This window comes from Rattus norvegicus, chromosome 2 (genome assembly GCF_036323735.1).
Source record: "Rattus norvegicus strain BN/NHsdMcwi chromosome 2, GRCr8, whole genome shotgun sequence".
NCBI lineage: Eukaryota > Metazoa > Chordata > Mammalia > Rodentia > Muridae > Rattus > Rattus norvegicus.
In genome coordinates this window covers 141,921,814-141,948,100 of record NC_086020.1, presented here as the reverse complement: position 1 = coordinate 141,948,100, position 26,287 = coordinate 141,921,814, and the positions used below count along the sequence as shown (strand labels likewise).

Here is a 26,287-nt window from a genome sequence, read left to right as displayed (position 1 = left end):
GCATAACAAACTGTTCTGTCTGTTTTTTAGCCAATAACTCTGGTGTGAACAAGCGGCAGATCACAGACCTTGTGGACCAGAGCATCCAGATCAATGCCCACTGCTTTGTGGTCACAGCCGATAATCGCTACATTCTTATCTGTGGGTTTTGGGATAAGAGTTTCAGAGTTTACTCGACAGAAACAGGTAATCTTCACCAGGCTTTCAGTGTTCAAGAGGACCCAAAGTGCAACCCAGCAACCACATAAAAGCCTATATACAGCTAGGATCCTCTCACTGAGGATCTGTCAGACACAGACAGATTCCTAGTGCTCCCTAACCATCTAGTCTAGCTGAAGCGGCAGGCTCTAGCTTCCTAGAAAGGGCCTTCTCTAAAACAAGACAGATAACGACTAAGGAAAACAGCTGAGACCAGCCTCTGGCCTCCACTCCATTCATATGTGTACATGCCCACACAGACACATTTATGTAACACATATATGCACTCACAGAGAGTGCATCTCCCTAATGTGAAGCCATGGTAGTACAGAGATCCCATGCTGTGCCAATTCTAAGTGGTCAAGGCCTGGTGACCACATTACATTGTAAGCTAACCAACTAGTTCTGCCTCAGAAATGAACTACTGCTTTAACTTAGTTCTGACTTGAGTTTATAACTCAGTGAAACTGTCAGCCTCTCCTTGTACTCATACCCAGGATAAAAAGTAAAACTCTCTACTGTCAGGCCCAAATTCTGAAGAGAAAAATCATGGTCATCTCATAATATTTTTCCTTAAAAATCACCTGTGAATGGATTTGAATTATCTCTAAACTGAGGATCTGTGAATTCTCTCCACAAATTAGTAAAATGAAATCCATTCTATTTTTGTAAAGACCATGAGTCTAAGTGACATGACTGTCTTCTGTGCTGCAGGGAAACTGACGCAGATTGTATTTGGCCACTGGGACGTAGTCACATGCCTGGCCAGGTCTGAGTCCTATATTGGTGGGGACTGCTACATCGTGTCTGGATCCCGGGACGCCACCTTACTTCTGTGGTACTGGAGTGGGCGGCACCACATCATAGGAGACAACCCCAATAGCAGTAAGTATTTCCCAAAATGATCCTTTCAGACAGTATATAACTTAAATGTGGGTTTCTTTTACTATTTTTCCCTTCATTTTTACAGAATCTGTAAAGAACATAAAATGTGAAAGGTTAAGTGGGGAAAAAAAGTAAAAATCATCACTTTCATGATGACCTCTGACTGACCCCCTCAGCTGCTGTCCCCAACACCCAGATGTCCCTATGCTCTAGCAATGATGCCTAGGCTGTTAAATCTCAGGCTTTCTCTCTGCTAAGTATAACCTCTGCCTTCTTGAAAATTCCATAGTAAGCTTTTATTTGTGCCTCAATCTAGTGGCTCACTGTTTCCTTCTATGTTGGTGGCCATGCCTGGGATGATCTCTCAAATCTGTGAAGGAGCTCTGTGTGAGGATAAAAAACAGTACGTCCTAGAAGGGGCTGCCCTGCCTGGAAGAGTCTGGGAATCACAAGACACATAGGCCAGCACTTCTGCCAGCACTTGTCAGAGTTATATTTCCAAGGCCTCATCTTAATCAGGTGATGCCACCTTTGGGAGATCATGAGTATGATCTGTACTGGCACTGTAGTATACATATAAGGTTTCCAGCAAAAATTCGTAAGTAACTGAAATGTTAGACAGAATCTGACCAAGAAATAATGACCACTTTTAATTACCAAGCATCAGCCCTCTGAGTGTCTGTGTCTCCTGTGTAATATGACATAATTTCTGTGAAGTACTCAAAGTGGCCACTTCCTAGGCCCGGCTCATCACCCAGGCTGCAGCTCATTCACCAGTCACCTCCAGTGCACCCACAGCACGGGTTGGGGATAGTAACAACAGCATCACCTGTCCCTAGCACATGCACAGAGAACCAGCTTGGCCAGAGATGGGGACTGAGGTGACAAAGGGTACAAGTGGCTAGGATGGCATCAGTTAGGGATGACGACAGTTAAAAATGGAAGTGGCTTGGGAGATTAAGGATGGAGGAGGTGGCATGGGGATGGCAAGGATTGGAGAGAGTTAAAGAAGGATGGAGATGGCCGAGGTTAGAGGTCCCTAGGGATGGAGATGTTAAGGATATAAATAACTGTGTACAGCAGGACTGCTCTTTACATTTCAGGCTCTTTCCAGCTTGTGTGTATTTTATCTGGAATGCTGCAAAACAGGAGATGGTTGTTAACAGACAGGAATCAAGTCTTTATCATATAGTACAGAGACTGCAGAAATGCATACATTGGAGAAATTGTTCAGTGGACTAGATTGCTAAATGCTGTATGAAGTTTACTGTCAATGTTTCATAGCTATAGTTTAAAGTATAGCATATGAACGATGAAGGTCTCTAGCCTACACTGGAGTAGGGCGTAGCAGTAACTCAAGGGCTTTGTAATAACTCAGATAATTGTTTGCCACTTCTACATCATCAATGAACATTTCCTCATAAATTCAATCAAGGTAATATCCTTATGTTCACTTCTAAAACCACCCAGTCAAATCTGTAGCAGAGTTTGGGGTGGGGGAGCTGGTGGCTTTCCACGGAGAACTCAGGCAGGGAGGGGGAACAGCTTTCACTGCCTCTGCTGCTGGTGCTGCTTTCTGCTGCTGTCACTTCGGTTGCTCTGGGGCTGAGCCAGCAGGAGACTGACTAGCCAGGGTGCAGGGGAACTTCTGGAGGTGATTTCAGGAGAGCAGATCTCTTCCCCAAGCCGAGGTGTTACAGCTCTTATGGCAGAAGCTCTCAGACAATGGAATAATTCCTGTACACCTTTAATCCTTCTGAACAGGATTCTTAAAACCAGTTTTTGAATGGGTCAGTGTCTGAGAGCAGGTATTTCCTATTGGTTTGACCTGAGAGCTTGGGAATACCTTATCTACATATTCGGGGGCCTGGTCCTGCTTCATAGTGACTAATCTGTCTTGAGCCTACATGAATGTGGTCACATTCTCACCTGTGGAGGAGGGGCTTAGGGTGTTGCCCTGTGTGCCTGATCTGTCTCAAACTTCTCTACAGGGGATTGTGGGTAGGCTGTAGATGTGTGAGAAGGGTCTGATCTCCTGGGAGACTAGGGATGATCCTGCCATCCCTTTTAGGGTCCCTGGGGTTTTGACCTATCTCAACCAAGAATTAGGGTACCTTTCACAGCCTGTCACCCTACATGTGTGTATGTGTTTGTATGTGCACACACGTGTGCAAGGTGGTAATAGTGGTGGTGGCTGTCATTCCACACGTAGAGCGTTAATACGTGTGTTTTATCTCAGCATTCCAGTCTACATTTCCAAATGTTCTTTATTTCTGTAATACTTCAGCATTTCTTAAAATGTCTAAGCAGCAGGGCTTCCTGTCATCTTACATATACATTGGAAAAAAGGCATAATAAGATAAAAGAATTTTTTGAAGCAACATAAAAGCACTTAATAGCTAATTAACTAACATCTTCAAAATGAAACTCAGAAGGAACAATTCAAAAAGAGACTCCATGGATAGGAGGGTAACAGTGTGCACTGCTCTTGCAGAAGACCCAAGTTTGATTCCCAGCACCCATCCGTCAGGAGGCTCACAATCGCCTGTAACTCTAGTTCCTGGATAATCTCATGCCTCTCACTTCTGTGGCATATGAGTGACTTCTGCACTCACATGTATGTGCCCTACACACATACACATACACACATACACACATGCACGCATGCACACTTTTTAAAAAATAACTGTTCTAAGTGGGAATTTATATTTTAAAGCTTCCATATGGTAGCAAAGATGAGATCTTTTATGTTCCATGTCATTAGATTAAGAATTTGAATGAAAACATTAAATTATTATAACTCTGTGTTGGCTAAGCTATTACCTTAAGTGCCTTTAACCCTAAAGATGGAAAGTCCTGATCCATCTGCAAAGTTAAACCTGACGATATTTAGAATAGTTCAAGTCCCTGGGCACAGAGACTACTCGAATGCTTATGTTTGTGTGAATCAATAAGAATGAAGTTGTCAGTATAATACTTATTTTTGAAAGCAATATATTTTAAAGGAATGGTTTCACTATGTAGTCCTGGCTAGCCTGAACTCCCTATGTAGACCAGGTTGGCCTCACACAGAGATCCACCTGCCTTTGCTTCCCTAGTGCTCAGATTAAAGGCATGCATACCCTGGATCTGACATGATTGTGGGCATGGGTGTGTGTCTCCCTTTGTTCTCAGTAGAGGAAGGGTTGTTCTTCTAGAAAAAGTGGAGGAGCAGATACAGTGTGGATTGAATAGGCAATATGTGCTGATGCCTGCTTTGCCTGAGACTCTTAAGTAGATCTGAGTACTAAACAGCAGAAACCCCAACCTTCATGAGCTAAGTCCTGCCTCATGAGTGACTAAGCACACTGAGTACTTCATGACTCAGTAGCTCTGTCAAGTAGTATTAATACTGTAAGTACATGAGCACATACACAAAACGTCACATCCTGGGTATGCATTCATGAGTTATATTTAAAAACAAACAAACAAAACAGCTTTCTGCTTTGTGCCAAATGGATAATCAAAAGAGTGAAATCTTTGAATAGGCTATAGTATTTAATATTTCTTGATTTTGATAGTTTTATGTCCTTCTTTAAACAGTCCACCCCACAAGACACATATGCCTACTTGACCAGCTGAGTCAGTATGTGTTTTAAATGCAGCTACCACACTCAATTCCTAGACTGCCATACCTGTAAGCTATGGTACTGCCATAGGCATGTAGTCATTATTGTCAGAAACTGATAATGTTAAAGAAGTGTTTTTTTTTTCTGTCCAGGTAATCTAATTTAACTACCAAGTCACACAGGCTATGTGTATTTTCTGCCTCAAAATGCATTGCTGTCAATACCAAACAGGTAGTTATACTCACAATGGTAGTAGTGTGTGGCATAATGCCCGTGGATGTATTGGGAATATATGCTAACCTAAACTTGAAGGGGAACCCTATTTTGGGACAGCATTATATTTGTGTGTGTGTGTGTGTGTGTGTGTGTGTATGTGTGTATGTATGTATGTATGTATGTTTATACATACATATACATTTTTATATATACACATTTATATATATGTATATATATACATACATATATATACACATATATAATGTATGCCTTATTCTACCAAAAAATAAGTAATGTTTGTAGATTTTTAGGCAAGTGTATAGAAAGGTTAGTTTCGTTATGTCAAGTATATTGTTGTGACTCATTTAGACATCTCAGAAAATCTCATACTGTCTTCTAGGTTTTTTTGTTTTTACCATTTCTATGACTGCGTCACTAACACAATAGAAGTTTGTGAAAAATAGATTATGACCCAGAATTCCAGACTCTGAAGGAACAGGCTGCCTGCTCATGCTGCAGGTCAAATGGTTCTGTTCATTAGCACGTCTTATATTGATGATACTATTGTTATTCTTTCATGGGGCACTGAACGTAGGAATCATCCTGGAGCTTTACAATAGGCCCTGGCTAGATAACAGTCTCACAGATACGTGAGGGACAGGTGCTTTCATCTGAAACAGCCTTACACAAATTCTGAAACTAATTTGGAAGTGATAAAAATTAATTTGCGCACTTTAATTGGAAGCAGCCTCCTGCATGAAAGAACGCAGAGCAGAGCAGGCAATTTGTGCTCGAGCTGATTGAATTTTTTGTCAGGTAGGTGTCTTGGACTTGGCCGCTTATCCTCTAGAGCCCTTCTTTGCAATATATTACAGCCCATCTCTGACTGGTGAGCTTTAACCAGATCAATGCTATTCCTATGGAATCCCCAGGGCACAAGTTTCATTGATCTTGGGACTTGACAGCTCTCATTACGTGCTGTAGCTTCCAACAAGATAGTCACAAGAGGAGCGAGTTAACATCGTTGTGTCTTCAGTAGACCCCAAAAATGCATTAGGAACTCAGCTCAAGACCAAATCTGTTTTAAAGAATGTGATTTAAATGTTTATTTTGAGTGATACATACATATTAAAATTTAAAAACCATAGCAATATAAAATCCTGAAAGGGAATTTAGTGCTCATCTTTCAAATCGAATCCACCAGTATCCACTGAGATGGTTATATGCTGTTCTCCTTCAGTGTTAAGGCCAGGTCTCTATGCTCATGTGTAGACATTGTACAGACTGGGAACGGAGCAGGCTGAAAAGACATCCCAGCTGTGCACACGCACCTTCTCTGGGCACCTATCATGTTAGACTCAGACTTCAGCCCAACATCTACCACACTGACCAGCCTCTCATCGAAAGACAAACCTCAGCCTCCACTGACCAACAACAGTGTGATAAGAGCTAGGGTATGGACAGAGACTGACCAGAGGCAAGCTTTAATTAAACATATGCATAAATTCATATGTATGTGTATATACTTATATAACTATATATACATACATATACATATATATGAAGCTAGTTGGCTCCTTTCTCAACCCCAGGGATCTGATGCAGTAACATTAAAGTATTTTAATTAGGTGCTACCAGTCTTAGCTATTCCAGGAAATTTCTGGTAAATATTTGAAATCACAGAGTCGATGAAATTCCTGTAACATTTGATGCTTTATTTTAGAACTTTAAATTAAAACACCATCATATTTTTTAAGTGTCAGCAGTGGATGAAAATGGTTTGTATCTTGATTCTGTAATGTCAGTCCTCAGGCCAGAAATAAACCCCAGTATGTCACTGGGGTTCACCCTCTGGTACTCACAGACCTGAACTGAGGACTGTGGGGCCCAGAGCCTTAGGCTTTGTGCTGACCATCTCACAAGGCTGCAGACCATCCTAAGGAGAGCTCTCCTGCCACATCTGTGGGCAACCGGGACAGCCTTTCAAGGATACCGAACTTACTTGATAAAGGTGAGATGGACTCTATTTGTTGCAAGCCTTTTCTGTTTAGAGTGTTTAGAGTTTCCAGTGCTGACCTGTGAGGGCCAGAGGATTTGTTCCTTATCGTGCATTGCACTGGAGTGAGGCAAGATCCCTCATCCTTGAGGAAATGGTGGGGAAGGGCAGAAGTGCGTGATCCTCGGAGGGGAGGTCTCACCTGCCCCTCCCTCCGTGCCAGGCCCTTTAACCCTGAGCTCCATCCATCAGCTGGGACGTGACAGTGACAGGGTATTACCAAGATCTCGGGTGACTGTTGGGTAGTGTGACATCTGTCTCTGGTAATGAAATATAGGAAAAGCTCTTGTCCTCGCTACAGATTTCCCAACTCAAAAAGCTTTGAAGAATATTTTCTCTACTTTCTCAGCTGAAGCTGGAGCAGTTTAAAAACAGCAGTGCCCCTAAATAGTACCACTTACCATCCAGGCTCCACCCCTCCATGCTTCGAGGAGATCATAGTGTAATGGGTCTTTGAGGATGGGTCATCAAAGAGCTTACTTCCTTGTGGAAAATATATTGCATAAGAAATCAAAAAAATGGTTTTTGTTCTTTTTTACCAATTCTTTACAATTGAATTTTTTTCATATAAGGGAAATAACTTCATTTCTAACAGTTTATTAAAGATTTATATTCAGGATTTTTCAATGTATGAATATCTCCAGAATAATGAGAGAGACTAAAAATAGGTCTGGAAGAGAAGGCTCAATGTGTAAGTGCAGTGACCAAATAGGAGGGGTCTGTGTTTGGATTCCTCAGCACATATTGGAGTGGCCAGGAGTGACCCTGCACATCTATGCTCCAGCACTGGGTGGTCACTGGCCAGGAAGCCTAGCCAAAATATCAGCTCCAGATTACTGAAACACCCTGTCCCAAAACTGAGGTTAAACATAATAGAAAACATTGGGTGTCAAGCTTTGGCATTACAAGTGCATATACACATCATCCTATTAATATACAATTCTTACTTTAACAGGAAACTAGGACTATCTTAGAAACACAGTTATTCAGTTGTGTGAATATGTTTCAGATAAACTCAAGACTGTGAGAGATACTTTCCATTATCCAAAGCCCATTACAATAGTTCATAGATTTAGAGCTGAAAGTACACTGTGTGGACTGCCATGCCTATCCTCCCAGTCTGCATTTCAGAAATGCATCAGCAGGAGACTGCTTTTTGATAAATCTGAGAAACTCACCCAACACAGATAATCTCTAGAGATGCATAAAATAGCAACCCCCCTCCCACTGTCACATCAGTGCCAAAGGGGCGTCTAGGCAGCAGGTGCACACACCAGCCCTTGAGCCTTCTTGTCTCTGCACCTGCCCCTGTACAGTGAGTGCCAGGGTGTCGGGCCAGGACAGTTCTTAGAAGGAGGAATGCCAGGATCTAAGGCCAAAACACAAGGCAGTTCTCTGAAAGACAAGAGCGGGTTGGGGGTACCCATGCAGACAAGATGGGTCTGTGGGGGTACTACCCATGTAGAATAAGTTCACAGAGAAAATGCAGGCAAGGAATGCAACAAGTTCCCAAGCTAAGCAATCTATTCCATATAAACAAGCAACAGAAGACAGGGAACGTTAAAATTATGTGATGCTCTAGATATGAGAAGGGCGAATTCACAGTTCTAAATTTCTTATGCAGGGCTGAGAACAAAGGAATTCATTTTATTTCTTTAATCTTAAACATATAAATACTTAATGTGTAATAAATATTTTAAAAATTTCCTAATTCTAGAAACAAAGGCAAATCTGGCTGCTATGTGGAAGAATCAACTTGGTTCTTTTTAAAGAGAGCAAAAATTGTCATCATCATCCCAAAGGAAGGAACAGAGAGAGAAAGTTACTCTCAAACCTTGTGAATGTGTTCTTAGGCCTCTGCACCCTCGTTAGAGGAAAAACAATCCTACAATCTCAAAGCAAAACTCCACAGGAAAAAATTACAGCACAGTTATAACCACAAAGGGATTTCAACTGTGCAACTACCTGAAGGAAGTTAGTCTCATTGGAATAAGTGAGATTTAGTACAGAATATCATTCAATGTCCTGTCCTCCAGGAAATATACCCTGACCTATTGTAACATAAGTTTTCTAGAATTCTGAAAGGGTTGGTTGCAGTTATAAGATCCAGGTTACAGTGTGGCTCTTCAGGGTGCAAGAACAGTGACTTGCAAAGCTAGAGACATAAAATGAAGTCATTGTGTTCAGATATATGCCAAAGGATGGCTTCATATATATTTTGTGCTCTTTGCTAATACTGCAGACATCTAAGATCAACCAATGGCATATGCAATATGAGTTTAGTATAACCATTTTAAAAATAAGAAGCATGGGTAGAGAAAAGCCACATAGGAACAAGTGTATTATTCTTGGAAACCTTGTATTACGAGCTACCACTGATATTGCTGCCAAATGCTGGATGTTCTTGCTTTTGACAACTCTGGCTCAGCTCCTCCACAGTAGAAGGCAGACAGGCAGTTGGGGAGCATATTCAGAGCTGAGGAGACCAATGGAAGATAGGTCAGCCTCACTTCCTACCTAGTTTTATCCTAAGAAGTAGAAATTTGAGACACTTGTCTTTCCTTCACAACTTTGCCCGTATCTTTCTCCTGCTTCCCTCATGGGCAATAGGAATAAAAGCATGAGATTCAAAAATGGAAGCCCCTCTCAAATCCAGCTCTTGTCACAGTAGGCACTGGGGAAGGGGCTGAGTGACACTATAGTGCCAGATTGTGGGCCAGGGAAGTTCCTTAAACCTTGTCCACTCTCTACCCCTTTTCACCCATTACATTTCTACACAGCCATCATTATACAGGTGTAGAACGAGGTATACAAATCAACATTTACCTGTGATAAAACATAGACATGTGTTAAAAACTTCTTTGGTCTACTTGCAGTTTATTAAAAGAGGAAGCAAGTCTTCATACTGATGAGATGGAGGTGTTTGTTTCAACATGGAGAATTAACTCTTGGTTGACACAGTAAGCTGGTGGATATAGAACATTGTAGACATTTTCAGAGTCAGTAGACATTCTGCTTTTATTGTTCTCGATGCTGAGATTGCCACTTCATACAAGTGCACATTACAAAATGGCAGGAGTATGTGTGGTCACTTTCATAAATGGTTGGAAATTATGTCTTAATCCCAACTCAGAGTAAAGGATCCTTATCAAAATCCTGTTAGCAACTTCAGGTCACACAGTCTGATACAATCAAACCAAACATTTCCTAAGCAGATCATGCCGAGGATGACAGTAGGAGTAGGTAACATCATGTGCCTACAGTAGCAGAAAACGAATCTGTGCTGGCAGAATCCAAGTCAGGTGCTTCCATAATTATTCACTAACGTTGTGTGGTCTGAAGGCGCACACTCTAGAAGGACAAACGTTTTCAGAGCCACACCCACAGTGAGTGAGCTACCAGCTGCCAGAAACAGTGCATGCTCATTATCATTGGGTTCTGAGTCGATTTTAAGTCATGGTACATTCAGAAACCATTTACTGTTGCCCAGTGCTCTGTGTCCCCTGTGTTCATATGTGAGTGGAACTAGAGGTAGGAAGATGGCCTGGCCTCACACAATGTTGCAGTAACTACACGATTCCACACATAACTGCCTAGTTGAGCAGATAACCTCTGGCACTTCTGAGCACTCACATGGATTAACTTCCCTGCTGCCCCAACCACCCTGGAGCAGGGACAGGATTAGACCTCATTACACAGGAAGGCAAAGTGTGTGGCCTGGCCATGGCCTTCCTCATCATCACTGAGTATGTCATCAGGCCTGTACTGGTCTCCAGTGACACCTTGCTACCGTTTCCTTGTAGGTGACTATCCTGCGCCCAGGGCTGTCCTCACAGGCCATGACCATGAAGTTGTCTGTGTCTCCGTCTGTGCAGAACTCGGACTTGTCATCAGTGGTGCTAAAGGTCAGAAGCCGTATCTTTCATATTCTGTCTCTAGACAATTAAGCATTTTCTAGCTGTTACTCTTGTTGATTTCTTCCAGAGATTCTACATAGATAAACGTAATCTCTGGGTTCTCTGCTGTTGCTTAGTTTTATCAAGTATTAGTAATATTTTCCAGTGCTGATACAAAATATAGCTAAAAGTTTATGATGTAGTCACCAGCATTCTGGTGACTACACCCAAACAAACCGTCAATGAACCGTAAATTAAACCGTCAATGAATCCATATGATCCAGCCACGAAGGGGGCGTTTAAAAGGCAAAGGAGGCATGCAGCCTCTACGGTGGGAATGTGGATTAGGTTAGTCACCAGTGTGGCCTTAGGACAGGCCCTGTCCATGCAGAGCTAACTGCGCAGGGATGGAGAGAAAGGGACAGACCCTGTTTCCTTGCCTCTGTGGAAGATTTGTCATCTGGAGAGGTAACTTAGGTGGCTCTTCTGACAGGGATTACAGTATTCTGTGGGAACTCTCTAGGCAGAAAGACCAGGAGTGCTGCAGTGTAGGGGGCTAGCCAGCCAGAACTGAGCAGAAGCCTAGAGCCCAAGAGGTGAAGAGCGTTATTTTCAGTTGGAATGCTTTAAAGTTGCTTGGGGGGGGGGGGGGCGGATTGTTTTATTTTTATTTTTATCAAACTCTAAGACTCCAGGTGGTTAGATTTTGTTGTCAAGAATTGTTCCGCAACTTTATGAAGAATGAGGATTCTGACGACAAGACACCATATACTTTGTGTTTTGGAACAAGAAAGTGAGCCTTGCCCTCCTAGTAGTGCAGCTGCTACTTTCCTGCATGTGCTGACAGCCAAGAGGTTGTGCCCTTCCCGCCAGGCTCCATAGCCCACCCTCCCTGTATTAATCAGAGGAGAGACCAAGTGCAGTTCCATACTGATGCCTTTCTGTAAAAATGTAGTCTTTGAAATCAATGGAATCAACAGGTAAAAAGGTCTCCTCCACACTTCATGCAGGCTTTAGCTGAGTGAGCAAGGAGGGGAGCACACAGTGGGGAGTCACAGCGCTTGTCTCCATTAGGCTAGCAGGACGTTCATCTTTAATATATGTTTCACAGCCATAAAATTGCCCTGAATAAAATAATCTTTCTATACCCCTTTACACTTTTGCCCCACTGTTAATTTTAAAAGGCAAAAAAAAAAATCTGTAGTCAGAATTACTTGGTGTACTTCTTAATTGCACACTTACATCAGACACATACACTATAGGCAAAGGCAAAGCTTGCTTGACCATGACATATCTAGCCTATGACGCTGAAATCTGATCCACGTGGGGAAATTCACCTACTGTTCTCAGCACTCTCTTATGGGGGGAATACCCATATGGGGGAGGGGAAGGGATGGGGGTTTATGGACAGGAAACCAAGAAGGGGAATAACATTTGAAATGTAAGTAAGGAAATATATCTAATAAAAAAATTTTTTTAAAGAAAAAAAAAAAGAACCTTCAAAACCACAGTAGATCAGACTTCTTGGGCACGGTCTGTACTCACCTGACCTTGGAACTAAAGCCTACTGTGATGACTGCTGTCTGAAGTGGGGGAGTCACTAAAACTTCGGAGCACTTGGGTGCTGCACTACTGGGGAGTGCCTGAGAAGTTCGTGTGTGTGTGTGTGTGTGTGTGTGTGTGTGTGTGTGTCAGCATAGGTAGGTGTAGTGAGTGTGTGTACATGCATGTATGTGTGCCTGAGTGCTGTAGCCACAGCACACTTCTGTTGTCTTCATCTCCTTTAACACATCTGAGTAGGCACTGGTGTTCTCTCTAACTGCCTGCATCTCTGTTCCCCACTGCAGAGGGCCCTTGCCTTGTTCATACCATCACTGGAGACCTGCTGAGGGCCCTGGAAGGACCAGAAAACTGCTTATTTCCACGCCTAATTTCTGTTTCCAGTGAAGGCCATTGCATCATATACTATGAGCGAGGACGGTTTAGCAACTTCAGCATCAATGGGAAACTTTTGGCTCAAATGGAGATCAACGATTCCACTAGGGTGAGTACATCAGGGTTAAGCAACAAGAAGCCATGGGAGTCAAACTTGCTTGACATAAAATGGCTTGGTGTAGAGCTTCCCCAACCTCCACTTAAACATGTGCTGATACAAACCGAAGATTTCTCAGTCCTGAATATGTTCAGCAAGTTAGACTCTAAAGACCACATCTATTTGCCTAGAAGAAAGCATTCCAAGTTCCTCCACAAGCAGTGATCTCATGACTATGCTCCCAGAGCATTCTAGTTAGGGTAAAACAACCTGACTAGAAGCAACTTGGAGAGGAAAGGTTTATTTTAGCTTGATCACAGTACATCATGAAGAGAGGTCAGAAACTCAAGACAGGAACTGAAACAGCCCAAAGAGGAACACTGCTTATTGGCATGTGCCCCTGTCCGGACCAGCTGCCCAAGGATGCCACCACCCGCAATGGGCTGGACCCTTCCCCTCAATCTCTAATTAAGAAAATGTCCTACAAGGTTTGCCTACAGCCCAATCTCATGGAGCCACTTTTTCAGTTAAGATCCCTTCTTCCTAGATATTCTAGGATTCTGCCAAGTTAACAGAAAAATGGCCAGGATACACAGCACTACACAATGAAGATGCCTGTCCTGAGAACCCTGACTACTGCTTCAAGTTCCTGTTGCCCTCATTCACTGATGCCCCTGCATCAGCACAATGACTGGTGCCTGGGATCTAGGAACTATTGGAAAATATGCTTCTGTTCTTTATGCTAAGTCTCTATTAACACCTTCAGTCTCACAAAATGCAATGTTCTCACAAGTTCTTCCTAGGTTAGATGGTGATATTCCCATTGTGGCTTTAGTAATTTTATAACTAAATCAATTTTAAAGATTTTATTTAATTTTTAACTATGCTATTTTTGGGGGAACAAGGAGTGTACACACTTGAATTCAGGGACCAGAAAAGGGCATCAGATCCCCTAGATCTGGAGTTATGGTGCTTGTGAGCCATGGGTGTTGGGAACCAAACCTAAAACTCTGATAGATTCCATATTGAAAAAAGCTCAAGAAACTTGGACAGTTGGCCAGATAAGGGGCTAATGTGAGGTTGACTCTGGGTTGTTGGTTGTTGGCTGGTGAGCTGACTCCTGGTTGTTTGATGGTTAGTTGGTTGAATATTGTTGGTTGATCGATAGTTGGCTGACAGTCGTCTAGTTGGTTGGCATTTGCTTGGTTAGTTGATAGATAGGAGGAGGTTGGTTGAGCATTGGTGGTTGTCTGGTTGGCTGATTAAGCTTGCATACACTAGAGCAGATGCTTGACTGATCAGTCATGGCCATTGACATGAAACAAATGAAGAGGTAGTTCATATCTGCCTTTTTTTCCTGTAGGCTATTCTCCTGAGCAGTGATGGACAGAACCTGGTGACTGGAGGGGACAATGGTGTGGTGGAGGTCTGGCAGGCCTGTGACTTTAAGCAGCTGTACATTTACCCTGGATGTGATGCTGGTATTAGAGCGATGGATTTATCCCATGACCAAAGGTAAGCCATGTCAAGGGCAGTGTGATCACGGAAACAGGTCAGGAGCTTGGCATTTTCCTCATCTCACCCAGAGGGAAGAAAGAGCACCAACAGGCCAAGCGGGAGCCGAGTAAGAACCCTACGGAAGGCCCAGTTTTTAACTATCAGAAATGTTTCTTGGAAGGATTTTGGCTTTGATATATTTTAAACATTAACACATATTATAAGTATAACAAAGCATTTTTACAATATAGTAGGATGGTATAGAGAACATGAATTAAAAACAACATGCAGGTCCAGTCAGTAAAGTGCTTACTGTGTAAGTATGAAGACGCAAGTTCAGCCCTCAGAATCCCATAGAGATGCCAGTCAGTGTGCACCATTGTAACCTCTGCCCCATAGAGATAAGACATGCCGGTCCCTAGGGTGTGTGGACCAGCCAGCCTGTCCTAGTGCTCCAGGACAGAAAGAGACCTCATCTCATGCACACACGTGCACACGCACACACACACATGCACACATACAAAGAAGGAAAGAGAAAGACAATGTGACTTGATGCACTCTGGAAAATAAACATTTCTAAGGAAAGTTTGTGCTTACTATTGGAAACGACCAGTAAGTAGGTGTGGCTCACTTCCTAATTATTTGTATGTGCATGAGTGTTTTTTAAATGTGTTTAAAATGTCGATCTTCAAGTAGATTAAACATTTTTTCCTTCAATTCATTCACTTGCTTTTTGCAAATATCTGTTACCAATATTAGAACTGAAGTAATCCTACAAAGCACTAAGGATACATAATGAAGTGACCCAGCATATGGCCCTAACCTAATTGCCAGCGGAACAAGACCAAACCCTGGGAGGAGATGACTGGCCATGTGGGAGTCTAAGGAGGAAACATTTGTCAGGCTGGGTCAGAGCCCGCATCAGGGAACATAGCCATAATAGTGTAGGAAAGGTGTTAACTATCTTCCTATTTCCATTTTAATGTTATTATTAATTTTGATTATGTGTGCTGTGTAGAGCAGTGCTGTATGGGACAGTTTATGCACAGGAAGTATAACTTATACATAATGGGGAAGTATGTACAGGACACATTTGTCTGATGACAGGCTGGATTAATGGATAAGCACACTTAAGAATGTCATGAGACTTGAACTCAGTCATTGGTATTGAGCCACCCCAGAAAAAGGAGCCTCTGATTGGTTTAGGAGGCACAAGCAAGAGAGGATAGTGATGATCTCACCTGCATGGTGACAATGACTCAGGATGGATGTACTGTCAGCAGGTTTTATGATACTACCTACTGCTGCTGTGCAGTAGTTAAGCCATCCAACAGACAAAAGGAAATTGGTACCTGAGGCTTCAGGAAGACTTGTGGTAGGGGTGCTAACATTTCCCTCTCTTTGGTTCATATAAGCACAGCCAGGTTATATAGTACACAGGTAAGGGGTGGAGTGGTTAAAGGACACTAGGCATAAAAGGTCAGATTTCCACAGAAAAGTCCAGGCTTGTCCCAGAAGAGGATGTGATAGGCCATGAATATGATAGCTGAGAGGCAATGGACCCCAAGTCACACTAGAATGTGTGGTTTGATGGACTGGACTTGCGCTCTCCAGCAGGACTCTGCAGTAGCTCAGCAGCTCTTAGTGGAAGTGAGAGGAAATGCTCCACCTCTCTCGGTGAACACAGTGAAGACTTGGGAATGGCTGAGTGTCAGCACACAGCGGCCAAGTGCATATTATTTTCCTGTTTCTCTCACCATCTCTGCTCTTGCAGGACTCTGATCACTGGCATGGCTTCCGGCAGCATTGTAGCTTTTAATATAGATTTTAATCGATGGCATTATGAGCATCAGAACAGGTACTGAAGAGAAGCAGCAGAAGCCACGTTCAAGTGGGAGCACAAGTGCTCTGTGGAAGGGCAGTATCTCTGGTGGGGACATTGGTCCACATCGGCCTCTGTTTGTACATCCATCGCACCCAGCAGTCGCCGAACATCATAGTCGGGAGCCATTTCACCCAGTTTTTCCAAGACTGAACACCAGCTGCTGTCAAGCAAGCTTATATCATGTAAATTATCTGAATTAGGAGACGTTTTGGTAATTATTTCATATATCGCCGTAAAAGGTTGTAGGAAGCCTCACAAGAGACTTTTGACAATTCTGAGGAACCTTGTGCCCAGTTGTTACAAAGTTGAAGCTTTGAACCTAACCTGCATCCCATTTCCAGCCTCTTTTCAAGCTGAGAAAAAAACCCACGTTTGATACTTTGTACATCATATGCATCTTATTTAAAGGGATACTTTTGTAAAAGTGAAACCTTGTATAAAGAAAGAGCAGCCTTTGTTAATTTACTGTGGAGTTACAACCTGCATGCTCCCTACTCCCCCACGTCTTGATGGAACAGGTGCATTCAAGCTAGGAAACGGAGAGAACACAGCTTGTTCAAAAGGGTTGAATTTGGGCTCGATCCATAATTTTTTGACATTTTCACTAAAATATGGTTTGCACTTTTTAATCTAAATTCATCCCTTCTCAGTGAGATTTGCTCATATAGCATTTGGATACTAAGCCATTATTTGCCACTGTTGGTACTTTATACAAAGAAAATTCAGCCCTCCTGCCCTTTAGGACCTGAAAATGCAACAGGAAGGGAGCGTGGGTATGAGGGCCTGGTTTCTACTGTGTGTAAATGGGAGTCTATCATTAGTCCCATTGCATCAACTTCCCAGCACCTGGACATCTATCTCCCCTGGGTCAGCCCTGGCTCCATGTCTACATGTTGGGAGGATCAGGATGCTAACATTTCCCCTTCTTTGGTCCTCAAATAGCATAGTTTAATAATGAGTCAGACTCTATTAAACAAGAACCAACATCCCTTTCATTCGTGTGAGATTCTCCCGTAAAGCCACACTCCTAGCCTAAGGCACTTCATTTTTACAATATAAAATGATGGCTCTCAAATGATTTTTCCATCCATTGTCCCGATCCAGCTATCACCCAGGGGTCTATACATTTTCTTCATGTTTCTTCTTTGTATATTTGGTGACTGTATTGTCATAGATGTACATATCGTGTCGGTAGGGCTATGAGGCATGTTACAGGAATGTAATTTTCTCAGAATTTACACTCATTTGCAGTCATTTATTTCAAAAGATAAACAGAATAATGGGTTCTTTGTCTTGGCACTTTGCACCAGACGCATATCATTATTTATTGCTGTGATTACTTATCTGTCATCCACCTTGTACTAGAAAGTTTTAGCACTGAATTATTCCTTCTTCATTGTTGTTTGTATTTATGAAATTCTGAAATTATGGGGAATCAGTGTACTGATCACGTTATTCATCACCAGGCTGTGAGCAATATCTTGAGTTTGTAGCTTAGAATTGGGAAGGCACTGAACATCTGGAAGACAAGGTCATTTCATCTTGAGATCATGGTGAAATATTTTGGATATATAAATTCCTTAAGCTATTGTAACCATGTTTTATTGCAAAGATGTAAAATATGCCAGATGTGTGTGAGTTGGAAATCAAAAAAAGAAAAATAAAATATGCAAAGAATTCACTGATTGCCTCACAAGTCACTGGATGCCTCAGTGACACACATTCCTTATGCTGCTGCCCCTTGAGTTTGAAAACTCAAATTCGAGGGCCTCACATGCAAAACCTTGAACAGACCTGTAATAGAGCCAGCAGTCTCCTTGTCCATTGCCAGGAATGTGGGCAACAGAGGCCACAGGGGACAGGAAGCAAGTGATAAAGGAAATATCTTAAGTGAGGATTATCAGATAATGCCATTTTTATCTAAAAACCACACTTTGCAGTGTTTGTCATCATGCAGCAGTGACTTAGGCAAGGACTGAGGCCTAGAGGAGCTGAGCAGCTGCTGGCTACAGGTGACAGGCAGGTAAGGCTGCCATCTGTATTCCTGTAATGGAAAGGACAGGATCAGTGTAACCCCAAGAAAAACTGGCTCTCTCCCCATCCTACCCCAAACACTTGTCGGGTTTCCCAGGCTCCCATAGCTCTTTCAGCCCACCATATTCATGTTCGATCTGTCAATTACTGCAAAAAGTAAGTTACTGCCTAAAATGTTTGGAAACTGCACCCTCCTTTCCAGCACTGTCACCTACACTGTCCCCAAACCCACTAATAAGAAGGAGTCTCTAATCTGACCCCTCTCCATGCTGTACCCTGCTCAGCATCCTGCAGAAGCAATTGATAGCTGGGAACTTAAGAACACCTTATGGGGACTTTAAAGAGCACAACCTAGGGTCCCAGCATCTGCCCCATCAGAAGTATTGTCCCTTTTCAACAACCCTGATTTGAGAACTAATGTCCCAACCCTGAGCACACAAGTCCCTCAGGGGGACACAGTTGGCTCAGAGCTGGGAAGGTAGCAGAGTGCCTTGTGTTCATGCACAAAATGCTGGGTTCAGTCCCCAGTATGGAATAGACCAGGTGCAACTAATTCTAGGTCACCTGTAATTCCTGATCTCAGCTACACAGCAAGTTCAAGAGCAGGCTGTGCTGTTGCCAGAGGCTTAGTCTTAGAACAAAAACAACCATGGAATTGCAATTCCTGAGAATTGCTGCACTCCTCTCTCCAGGGTTCTTCCTCCCCGGGAGTACACAGGCTATTCACATCACTGCATTTAACACCTCATCAAAATCGATTTCAACTCCCTGGGTCCTGCATAGTCTTGTTTGGTAGACAGAAGTACTTCCATCCCCACTCCAAAACAACATTATAATAAAGACAACTTGTAAATTAAACACACTTTAACAAACAGATGCAGCTCTTCTTTGAGGTCAGTGAAGTCAGGGTGGTGTTTTGGGTGATGTGACAACCATTTTCACTGAAGTGACAGCAATGCCCACATGTTCTAGAAACTGGATTCTGTAAGCCTTATAACTCATTTGTTCAGGTACCTCCCTTGTTGTAAGAGCCAGCTAAAGGCCTCAGAGGAGTCTCATGGTTACGAAGAGAGACAGGACAAGACTCTGCATTCATGAATTGATTTATAATCAACTCTCTGAATGTCACTCAGTGAATGACCATTTCTATTGTCTTTTATGCTAATTCACAAACCAATCATTACCCCACCTCCTTACCATGGTGTATCTGCACTTCCTGGAGCTGAGCTTGGGATGACAGCTCTCTGACTCACAAGTGACCTGGAGGGTATGGGCTGTCCCTAGGATGCATTATAAACAATCACCCTGCGTGTCTGTACCTGAAACTGCATGATGACACTTGGGTGAAGTGGCCACTGTCATGCTGAGCTTACCAACACTTGGTGTGTCCCTGTCATAGCACTGCACACACTGACACCTTTCCTCTTTCTGGACCATAAGCCTCTGGGGCACTGGAACTCTAATCTTACAGCCTCGGGATAGTATTTGGATTCAGACAAGAGTCTCAGCAGTACACTTAGAGACATGTGACTGCTGGAACAGGTGATTTCAGATCTTCAGGCAAAAGTGACAAAGTTCCCTGGGATGGTCAGGGCCCCAGAAACTTGCTCTAGCCCAGCACACCAACCTCTCACTGCCTTCTCCCAGTCTACACCACAGAACTCAAGAATGTCCAGGATATAGATCCTGGACTCGTGCCCATCTTAGAGAAAAACCAAGTCCTGGCCAGCTGCAAGAGGGACTATTGAAGTATTCTTGATTACTGCTTTTAACCCAAGTTCGTAGAGTTGTTGAAAGAAGACAGATGATAGATGATTTGGGGTGAGAGCTTCTTTGATTGGGATATAAAGACAGAATCCAAAACTGGGGACCATCCTTTGTGAGTAGTTCATTATGTCCCTCTTCAGTTAAGATGGGGCTATATTGATAATTCTGACAGGGATTACTTTAAGCATCACAACTGTTTGTTCCTGGTATAACCCCTGGCTCTCAGGTGCTCCACACCGCCTCTACTGGCCACACTCTAGTGAGAATGTATTTTCACTACCCAGCATCCTTTCTCTATTTTAACTGCTCTGCATCTTCATTGGGCAAATCAACCTATCTTCCTATCATGACATTTACGGAGACTGCCAGTCATAGCATTTAATCTCTTGAATGGACCTCTTGCACTCAGGCCTTGCCAACCAGGACACTTCCATAGATGCTACTTTGGTGATGCCATCTCTAGGTAGAGGTAGCATGTGGCTGAAAGGGACTTGTTAGAACTCGTTCTTAATTTCTCATTTGTATCCTGAAGTGAGGAGACAAACGTATCTTCCTCTTCTATGGCCTCTAGCTGTCACTGAATGGTCAGTTTGTTAGCAACCTTGTCAGTGCTACACAGAGAAGGCCACATAAGCAGGTGACTGTGACACCACAGAAGATGCTAGCCAGGAGGCCAGGGGTACAAGTTGCCCCCAAAATACAGACTTCACAGTTCTGGATGTTCCCTTTTCTACTTAGCTTCAGCTGTCTAGTTGACATAACTCAGAGTTATCGGAAGGAGTTTCAATTGGAGGGTCGCCTAAGTCAGCCTGCCCTATGGGTATTTATTTCTATGGGACCCCTATCCACTGCAAGTGGTGCCATCTCTCGATAGGTGTGTCTAAGCAGGATAAGGAAGCATGGCTACTTGGGAGTACAGGATTGGGCCCTTAAGGGACCATTAGAGCACAGGAATTCTGTTCTGCGTGTGCCATCAAGGAGAGTTTATCTGAGACTGCCACTGACAGCCTCGTGGTGACCTTCTTATCTCTCTGTGTTACATTACATTGCAATAAAAATGCACACTTTGAAAAGTTAAAAACTATACCCCATCTCACCAGCACATGACCACTGAATACACAGGTTCCACCCATGGGTTTCATGGTCCTCTCTCATTCCTGTCCTCTGCAGGGTCAGCATATTGACTGCCTGGCTTCAATGCTTCCTCTTCCGGGAAGCCAACCCTCTACCACCTGGGCAGGTACTGTTAGGGTTTAAATCTTGGCCCGTGCCCAGACAGAACACACCAAGCCAACATGGTTCCATGTGGAGAGGTTTAATGAGAGAAGAGTAGAAGAGAGGAAAGGAGGCTGGCCATGGACATGTGGTGGGAAGCGGGAAGGGGGACAAGAACAGAGAAGAACAAAGAACAAGAAATAAGAGGGAGAGGAGGGGCAAGCAGCCCCTTATATAGTCAGGCACAGCTGGGTGTTGCTAGGTAACTGTGGGGTGGAGCATACCTGACTCCTGCCAGGTAGCTGTGGGGTGGAGCTTAGACAGAATACCAACAGGTACTTTGCTCACTGGATTTATGTACACGGTATTTGTATGCACTGCTTGATTAACACCTGTTTTTCATATAAGCAGCTATAATCAAATACTGAAGACTGGGTAAATCATGAGCAGTAGAAGTCTACTGCTTACAGCCTTTAAGGTTAGGAAGTCCAAGCTTGAGTGCCAGCAGATCTGGTGAACTATGAACTGTTTGTAAATAATACCTTCCATGTTCCCCCATACTAGAAAGAGCAGGCAAACTCAGTCCTTTCATACAAGGGTACCAACTCCATTCACAAGGGCTCGTCTTCACAACCTCACTATCTCCCCCAAAGCCTCACCTCAGTATCATCCAAATACTATTGAAGGTTAATTGCAAACATGAATTTGGCAGATGAACACAGAAGTCTTACCAGCACCCATCTATAAATCCTCACTGCTTATCAACAGGTATGTCCTTTTCTGTCTGGTAAGTTAGCTGCAGAGGGAAGAAGTGCACAAAAGAAAGGCTTACATAACCCAAGCTTGTCAATCAAAACACAACTACCCACCCTACATTCCTCTTCCTGGGCGCCATAGAAGGAAACCCTAGGTGGGCTTAACGAGAACACTCCCGAGCCTGCCACTCTCTAGTCTGCACTCCTGCTTTCCCAATGATACTGGCGTCGTTCGGTGATGAATGGCAAGACCATAACAAAACCAAAACTAAACCTAACAAAAATCTCTCTCTTACTAGATGCTAAACTGAAGTGAAATCCAAATTTCTGCTGGCACGTGGTAGATACAGACATTGACTCAACCACACTGAAATAGAGCACAGACCCCATTAATGCCATGTAAGCATTGGGGCCTGATCTGGGATTCCCAAGTTAATGCCAACCGAGGGGTTTGGGGTCACCCATCTGTTATCCTAGTGCTGGGGGAGATGAAGAGCCCCTGGGTTCACTGCCATGTTGGGCTAGCCACTTAATATTATTTAGGTTCTGTGAGAAAGCCTGTTTAGAATAATATCTACACATACACACACACACACACACACACACACACACACACACACACACACTCCTGAATACCCCTAAAATAATTTTTTTAAAGCTCCAGTGACATTTGAACTCCCCAGAGCCCTTGAAGCAGCACTTGAGAACTCGATGTTCATATGATAACCTAGAGTTATGTAGCCCTTTGTGTTTGCAAACCCTGTGCCTTCCTCCGGAGCTCTGTCAACTGCACACCAAAGATGCCTCAGGAAGCAGGGAGAAGCTGATCCAAACCTCAGAGTCAATAGGAAGGGAGACAGTCAGTATTCAAGCCCAGACTCCAGGTCCCGGATTGACCAAGCATTTACCTACTCATTTGTCAGGACTCAAAAATAACATTACCAAAATGTAGAACTTTGGCCTGCTGAGTGCTTAAAGGTTGGAGAAGTCTCTGATCTCCTAACCTCCTGCCTCACCTCTGACGCTTGTCATAGATATCAGGATTCTCTGTCCTGTGGCAGGACCCAGAACCTGGAGCCCTTTCACAGAGCAAGCTACTCATCCTGAAACTTACCTTCACCCGAGTATTCGTGTAAAAGCTAGCTGTCTTACTCACTGTCCTCTTGCTGTGAAGAGACACCATGACCGACCGAGCAACTCTAAACAACATGAAAACATTTAATGGGGCCTGTATACAGTTTCAGAAGTTTAGTTCATTATCATCATGGCGGGGAGCATGGCAGTGGGCAATCACCATGGCAGAGAGCAGGGCAGCGAGCAAGCTTCCTGCTGGGATAACTAAGAGCTGTGTCCCAATGCAGAGGCCAAGAGAGAGGTTCTGAGTTTGGCATGGGCTTTTGAACATCAGAGCCCATCCCTCAGTAACACACTTCCTCCAGTGAGGCCACACCTCTTAATCCTTTTAAAATGGTGACACTCCCTGAGGACTAAGCACTTCCATACATGAGCCAATGGAGCCATTCTTATTCAAACCATGAGACTGGCCATAAGGAAATACTCTGGCTATTTTCTCTGATCATTAAGACTCTAATTCCACAAGGGGTTCTGTGCCACGGCCTAAAGAAAGAAGAGGCACAGAAAAGCCACAGATAATCCTACTTGCCTTTCCTCAATGTCTATGACATTAGATCAAAAGTTAGTACCATCAAATATACTCGCACAGCTAATTCAAGACAAGCATTTAAAAAAACAAAACAAAACAAAACCGGTGTCTCTGGCAGGCAGGAAAGAAGGTTAGATGGTTTACCAAGTATGTTCATCTTTTTGTCCTGTTTTGTTTGGAGAATGGGACAGCATTAGTTCACTCCGTAGAGATGAGATCTAATCAGGATATAAGGCTTGTGGGTGAGCATGTAGACTTTACACTGTAAAGCCCAACCAACTCTAATTTTAGGAAGAAAACCACAAAGTCTACTTGAGCAAATATCCTATGCCAACCCCCAACCCCACCCTTAGCAGCATCCAGTCAGGATACAACAGTGGGGTCAAGGTATATATATACCTAAGGCGTCCTGCAGAAAATAGATAACAGTCATCTTGCTCATCAGGTGGTTTTGACACGTGTTAGGTTCCTAAAGATTGTGCCAGAAATGCAGTTTTTAAATACTAACTTGCTGACCCATATGGAAATTCCCTGAGCTTGCTGTAACTACAATAAATGCTCTGACCCCTACCTAGACTTGAGGCTCTCACTTCACTGCAGTGGTGAGAGTACTTGCTTGAGAGCTCATAAGTAATAAAGACCCTTATGTGTTTACATCAGAATTGGCTGCTGGGTGGTCTTTGGGGTCCTTGCAACTTGGGCTTAACACACCCCCATGCAGGGATTTTCAGAGAGCAGGAGGAGCAGAGGAAAACAGCTACACCAAAAGAAAGACACAATATGGTGTCACTGCTGCCTACAAACATCAGATAAACATTGAGCATAACCATGGTGGTATGGAGAGGCTATTAAAAGCCACCTGGGTACATCTTGTATGACTATCATCCTATCTTCCCAGAAGTGCCCAGAACTGACATTATTGTTCCAATCATCCTTACAAAAGATGTGAGATTCAGAGAGGTCGAGTGTCTCCTCCAATGACACATCAGAAATAATCACTATATATGAAGCACTCAAGAGGTCAATGAGAAATACCCAGTACAGACTGGCATTTGTTGTTGTTTGGTTGTGACACAGGTTATCATATGCCCAGATAGCCTAGCATGAGCTACATCCAAGCTACCTTCAAACTAAGATCCTTCTGCTTCTGCTTCCTGATTGCTGGAATTACAGGCATAAACCACAAAACCCAACCTTAGTTTTATGTGACCTTTTCCATAAAAGTATTAGGTAAAATTCAAAGATATATATGAGTACAGCTAAATAAAGTTAAACCTGGGGCATATTGATCAAAAGGGACCAGGTATAGCTTTCAGGAAACTTAGCTTTGTGTGTTGTTGTCTCTTGACCAGTTCATTGCAAGGTATTTAAAAAGAGACAACCTCCCCTGCTGTTAAAATTTCATCCTTAGGTTCCTCCTAAGGTCCCAAAGACAAACCACTAGGTTTGATTGTCAAACTGCTAGGCATGATTCCACTAGGTTCACTCTGGGGAACCAATGAGTTTATTGGGCTTCCTTGCAAGCGGAGATGAGGGGTTATGAGCAGGAATGTAGATGACCTTAAAGCCACCATTCTGGAAGGTCTGTATGCAGAATGGATAGTGACTTACTCAAGACTAGATACATAAATCCCCCACTCTCATCTTTCCCTGCCCTATATCTTCTACCATCTCCCCCCAGGCTATGCGCATTAAGGCAAATTTGTTCACAAATGGTTGGGAGGGATGGTTGGATACTCAGGTGAGGATCCCATGAGAAGGATCAACTGTCAACAAGCAGCCCAGCTGAACTGAAGATGGCAAAGGACAGAGTGGCTTGAAGGAGACTACTGTGTAACCTTCCCCAATAAGTACCCGAAGCAGCCTGTCTACCACACTGGTGTTGGAAGCAAACCAGGTTGTGACTAAAATTCTAACTGCGAAAATCAGAGACAGTGCTCTCTCTCAGGAGTGTTGGGTGTGGATGCTCTGTCCTCTAATTCAGTCTTCCCAGTTGCCTGAATGGTGGGGATTGGGGAGCAGTGCTATGTTAGTTAGGGTTGTGTGGCTGTGACAAGAGAAGCTTAAAAGAGGAAAAGTATTGTAGATCCCAGTTTTGGAGGATGTAGGACCTGGGAAGAGAGGTATGGCAGAATTAATGGCAATGGGAGAATGTGGGGTCAGCTCCTCAAGAAATACTGGACCTGGAAGCAGGGACAGAGCCAGTTGTAAGAAAATTGGTGCACATAGAGGAAAAGCCATTGACATAAGTGAATGGACATGTGGGATCCTGGCCTGGGGATATTGGGGTGACTCTTTGAGAGAATTAGATAGCTTTGCATTTTGTTTATAAAGGAAGACAACCAACACAATCAAGAATCAGAAAGAAGGGGCTGGAGAGATGGCTCGGTGGTTAAGAGCACTGACTGTTCTTCCAGAGGTCCTGAGTTCAATTCCCAGCAACCACATGGTGGTTCACAACCATCTATAATAGGATGTTCTCTTCTGAAGTGTCTGAAGACCAACTACAGTGTACTCACATATAGATAAAATAAGTAAATCTTTTTTAAAAATCAGAAAAAGAATAGATGCAATTTTAGC

The 26,287-nt window shown here is 43.3% G+C and overlaps 1 protein-coding gene across 8 annotated transcripts in view; it reads left to right on the top strand.

Annotated features, from left to right (window-relative positions):
• The window catches only part of Nbea (neurobeachin), a 559,026-nt gene extending 541,072 nt beyond the window's left edge, over nt 1–17,954 (top strand). For all 8 annotated transcript variants that reach the window (NM_001427608.1, XM_063282102.1, XM_063282100.1 and 5 more), the window contains 6 exons: nt 31–186; nt 913–1,083; nt 10,767–10,868; nt 12,707–12,903; nt 14,255–14,406; nt 16,163–17,954. In NM_001427608.1, coding sequence (NP_001414537.1) covers nt 31–186; nt 913–1,083; nt 10,767–10,868; nt 12,707–12,903; nt 14,255–14,406; nt 16,163–16,253 — 869 coding nt within the window. In that variant the 3' untranslated portion in view covers nt 16,254–17,954. The remainder of the gene's footprint in view (nt 1–30; nt 187–912; nt 1,084–10,766; nt 10,869–12,706; nt 12,904–14,254; nt 14,407–16,162) is intronic.
• The last annotated feature ends 8,333 nt before the right edge of the window (nt 17,955–26,287 follow it).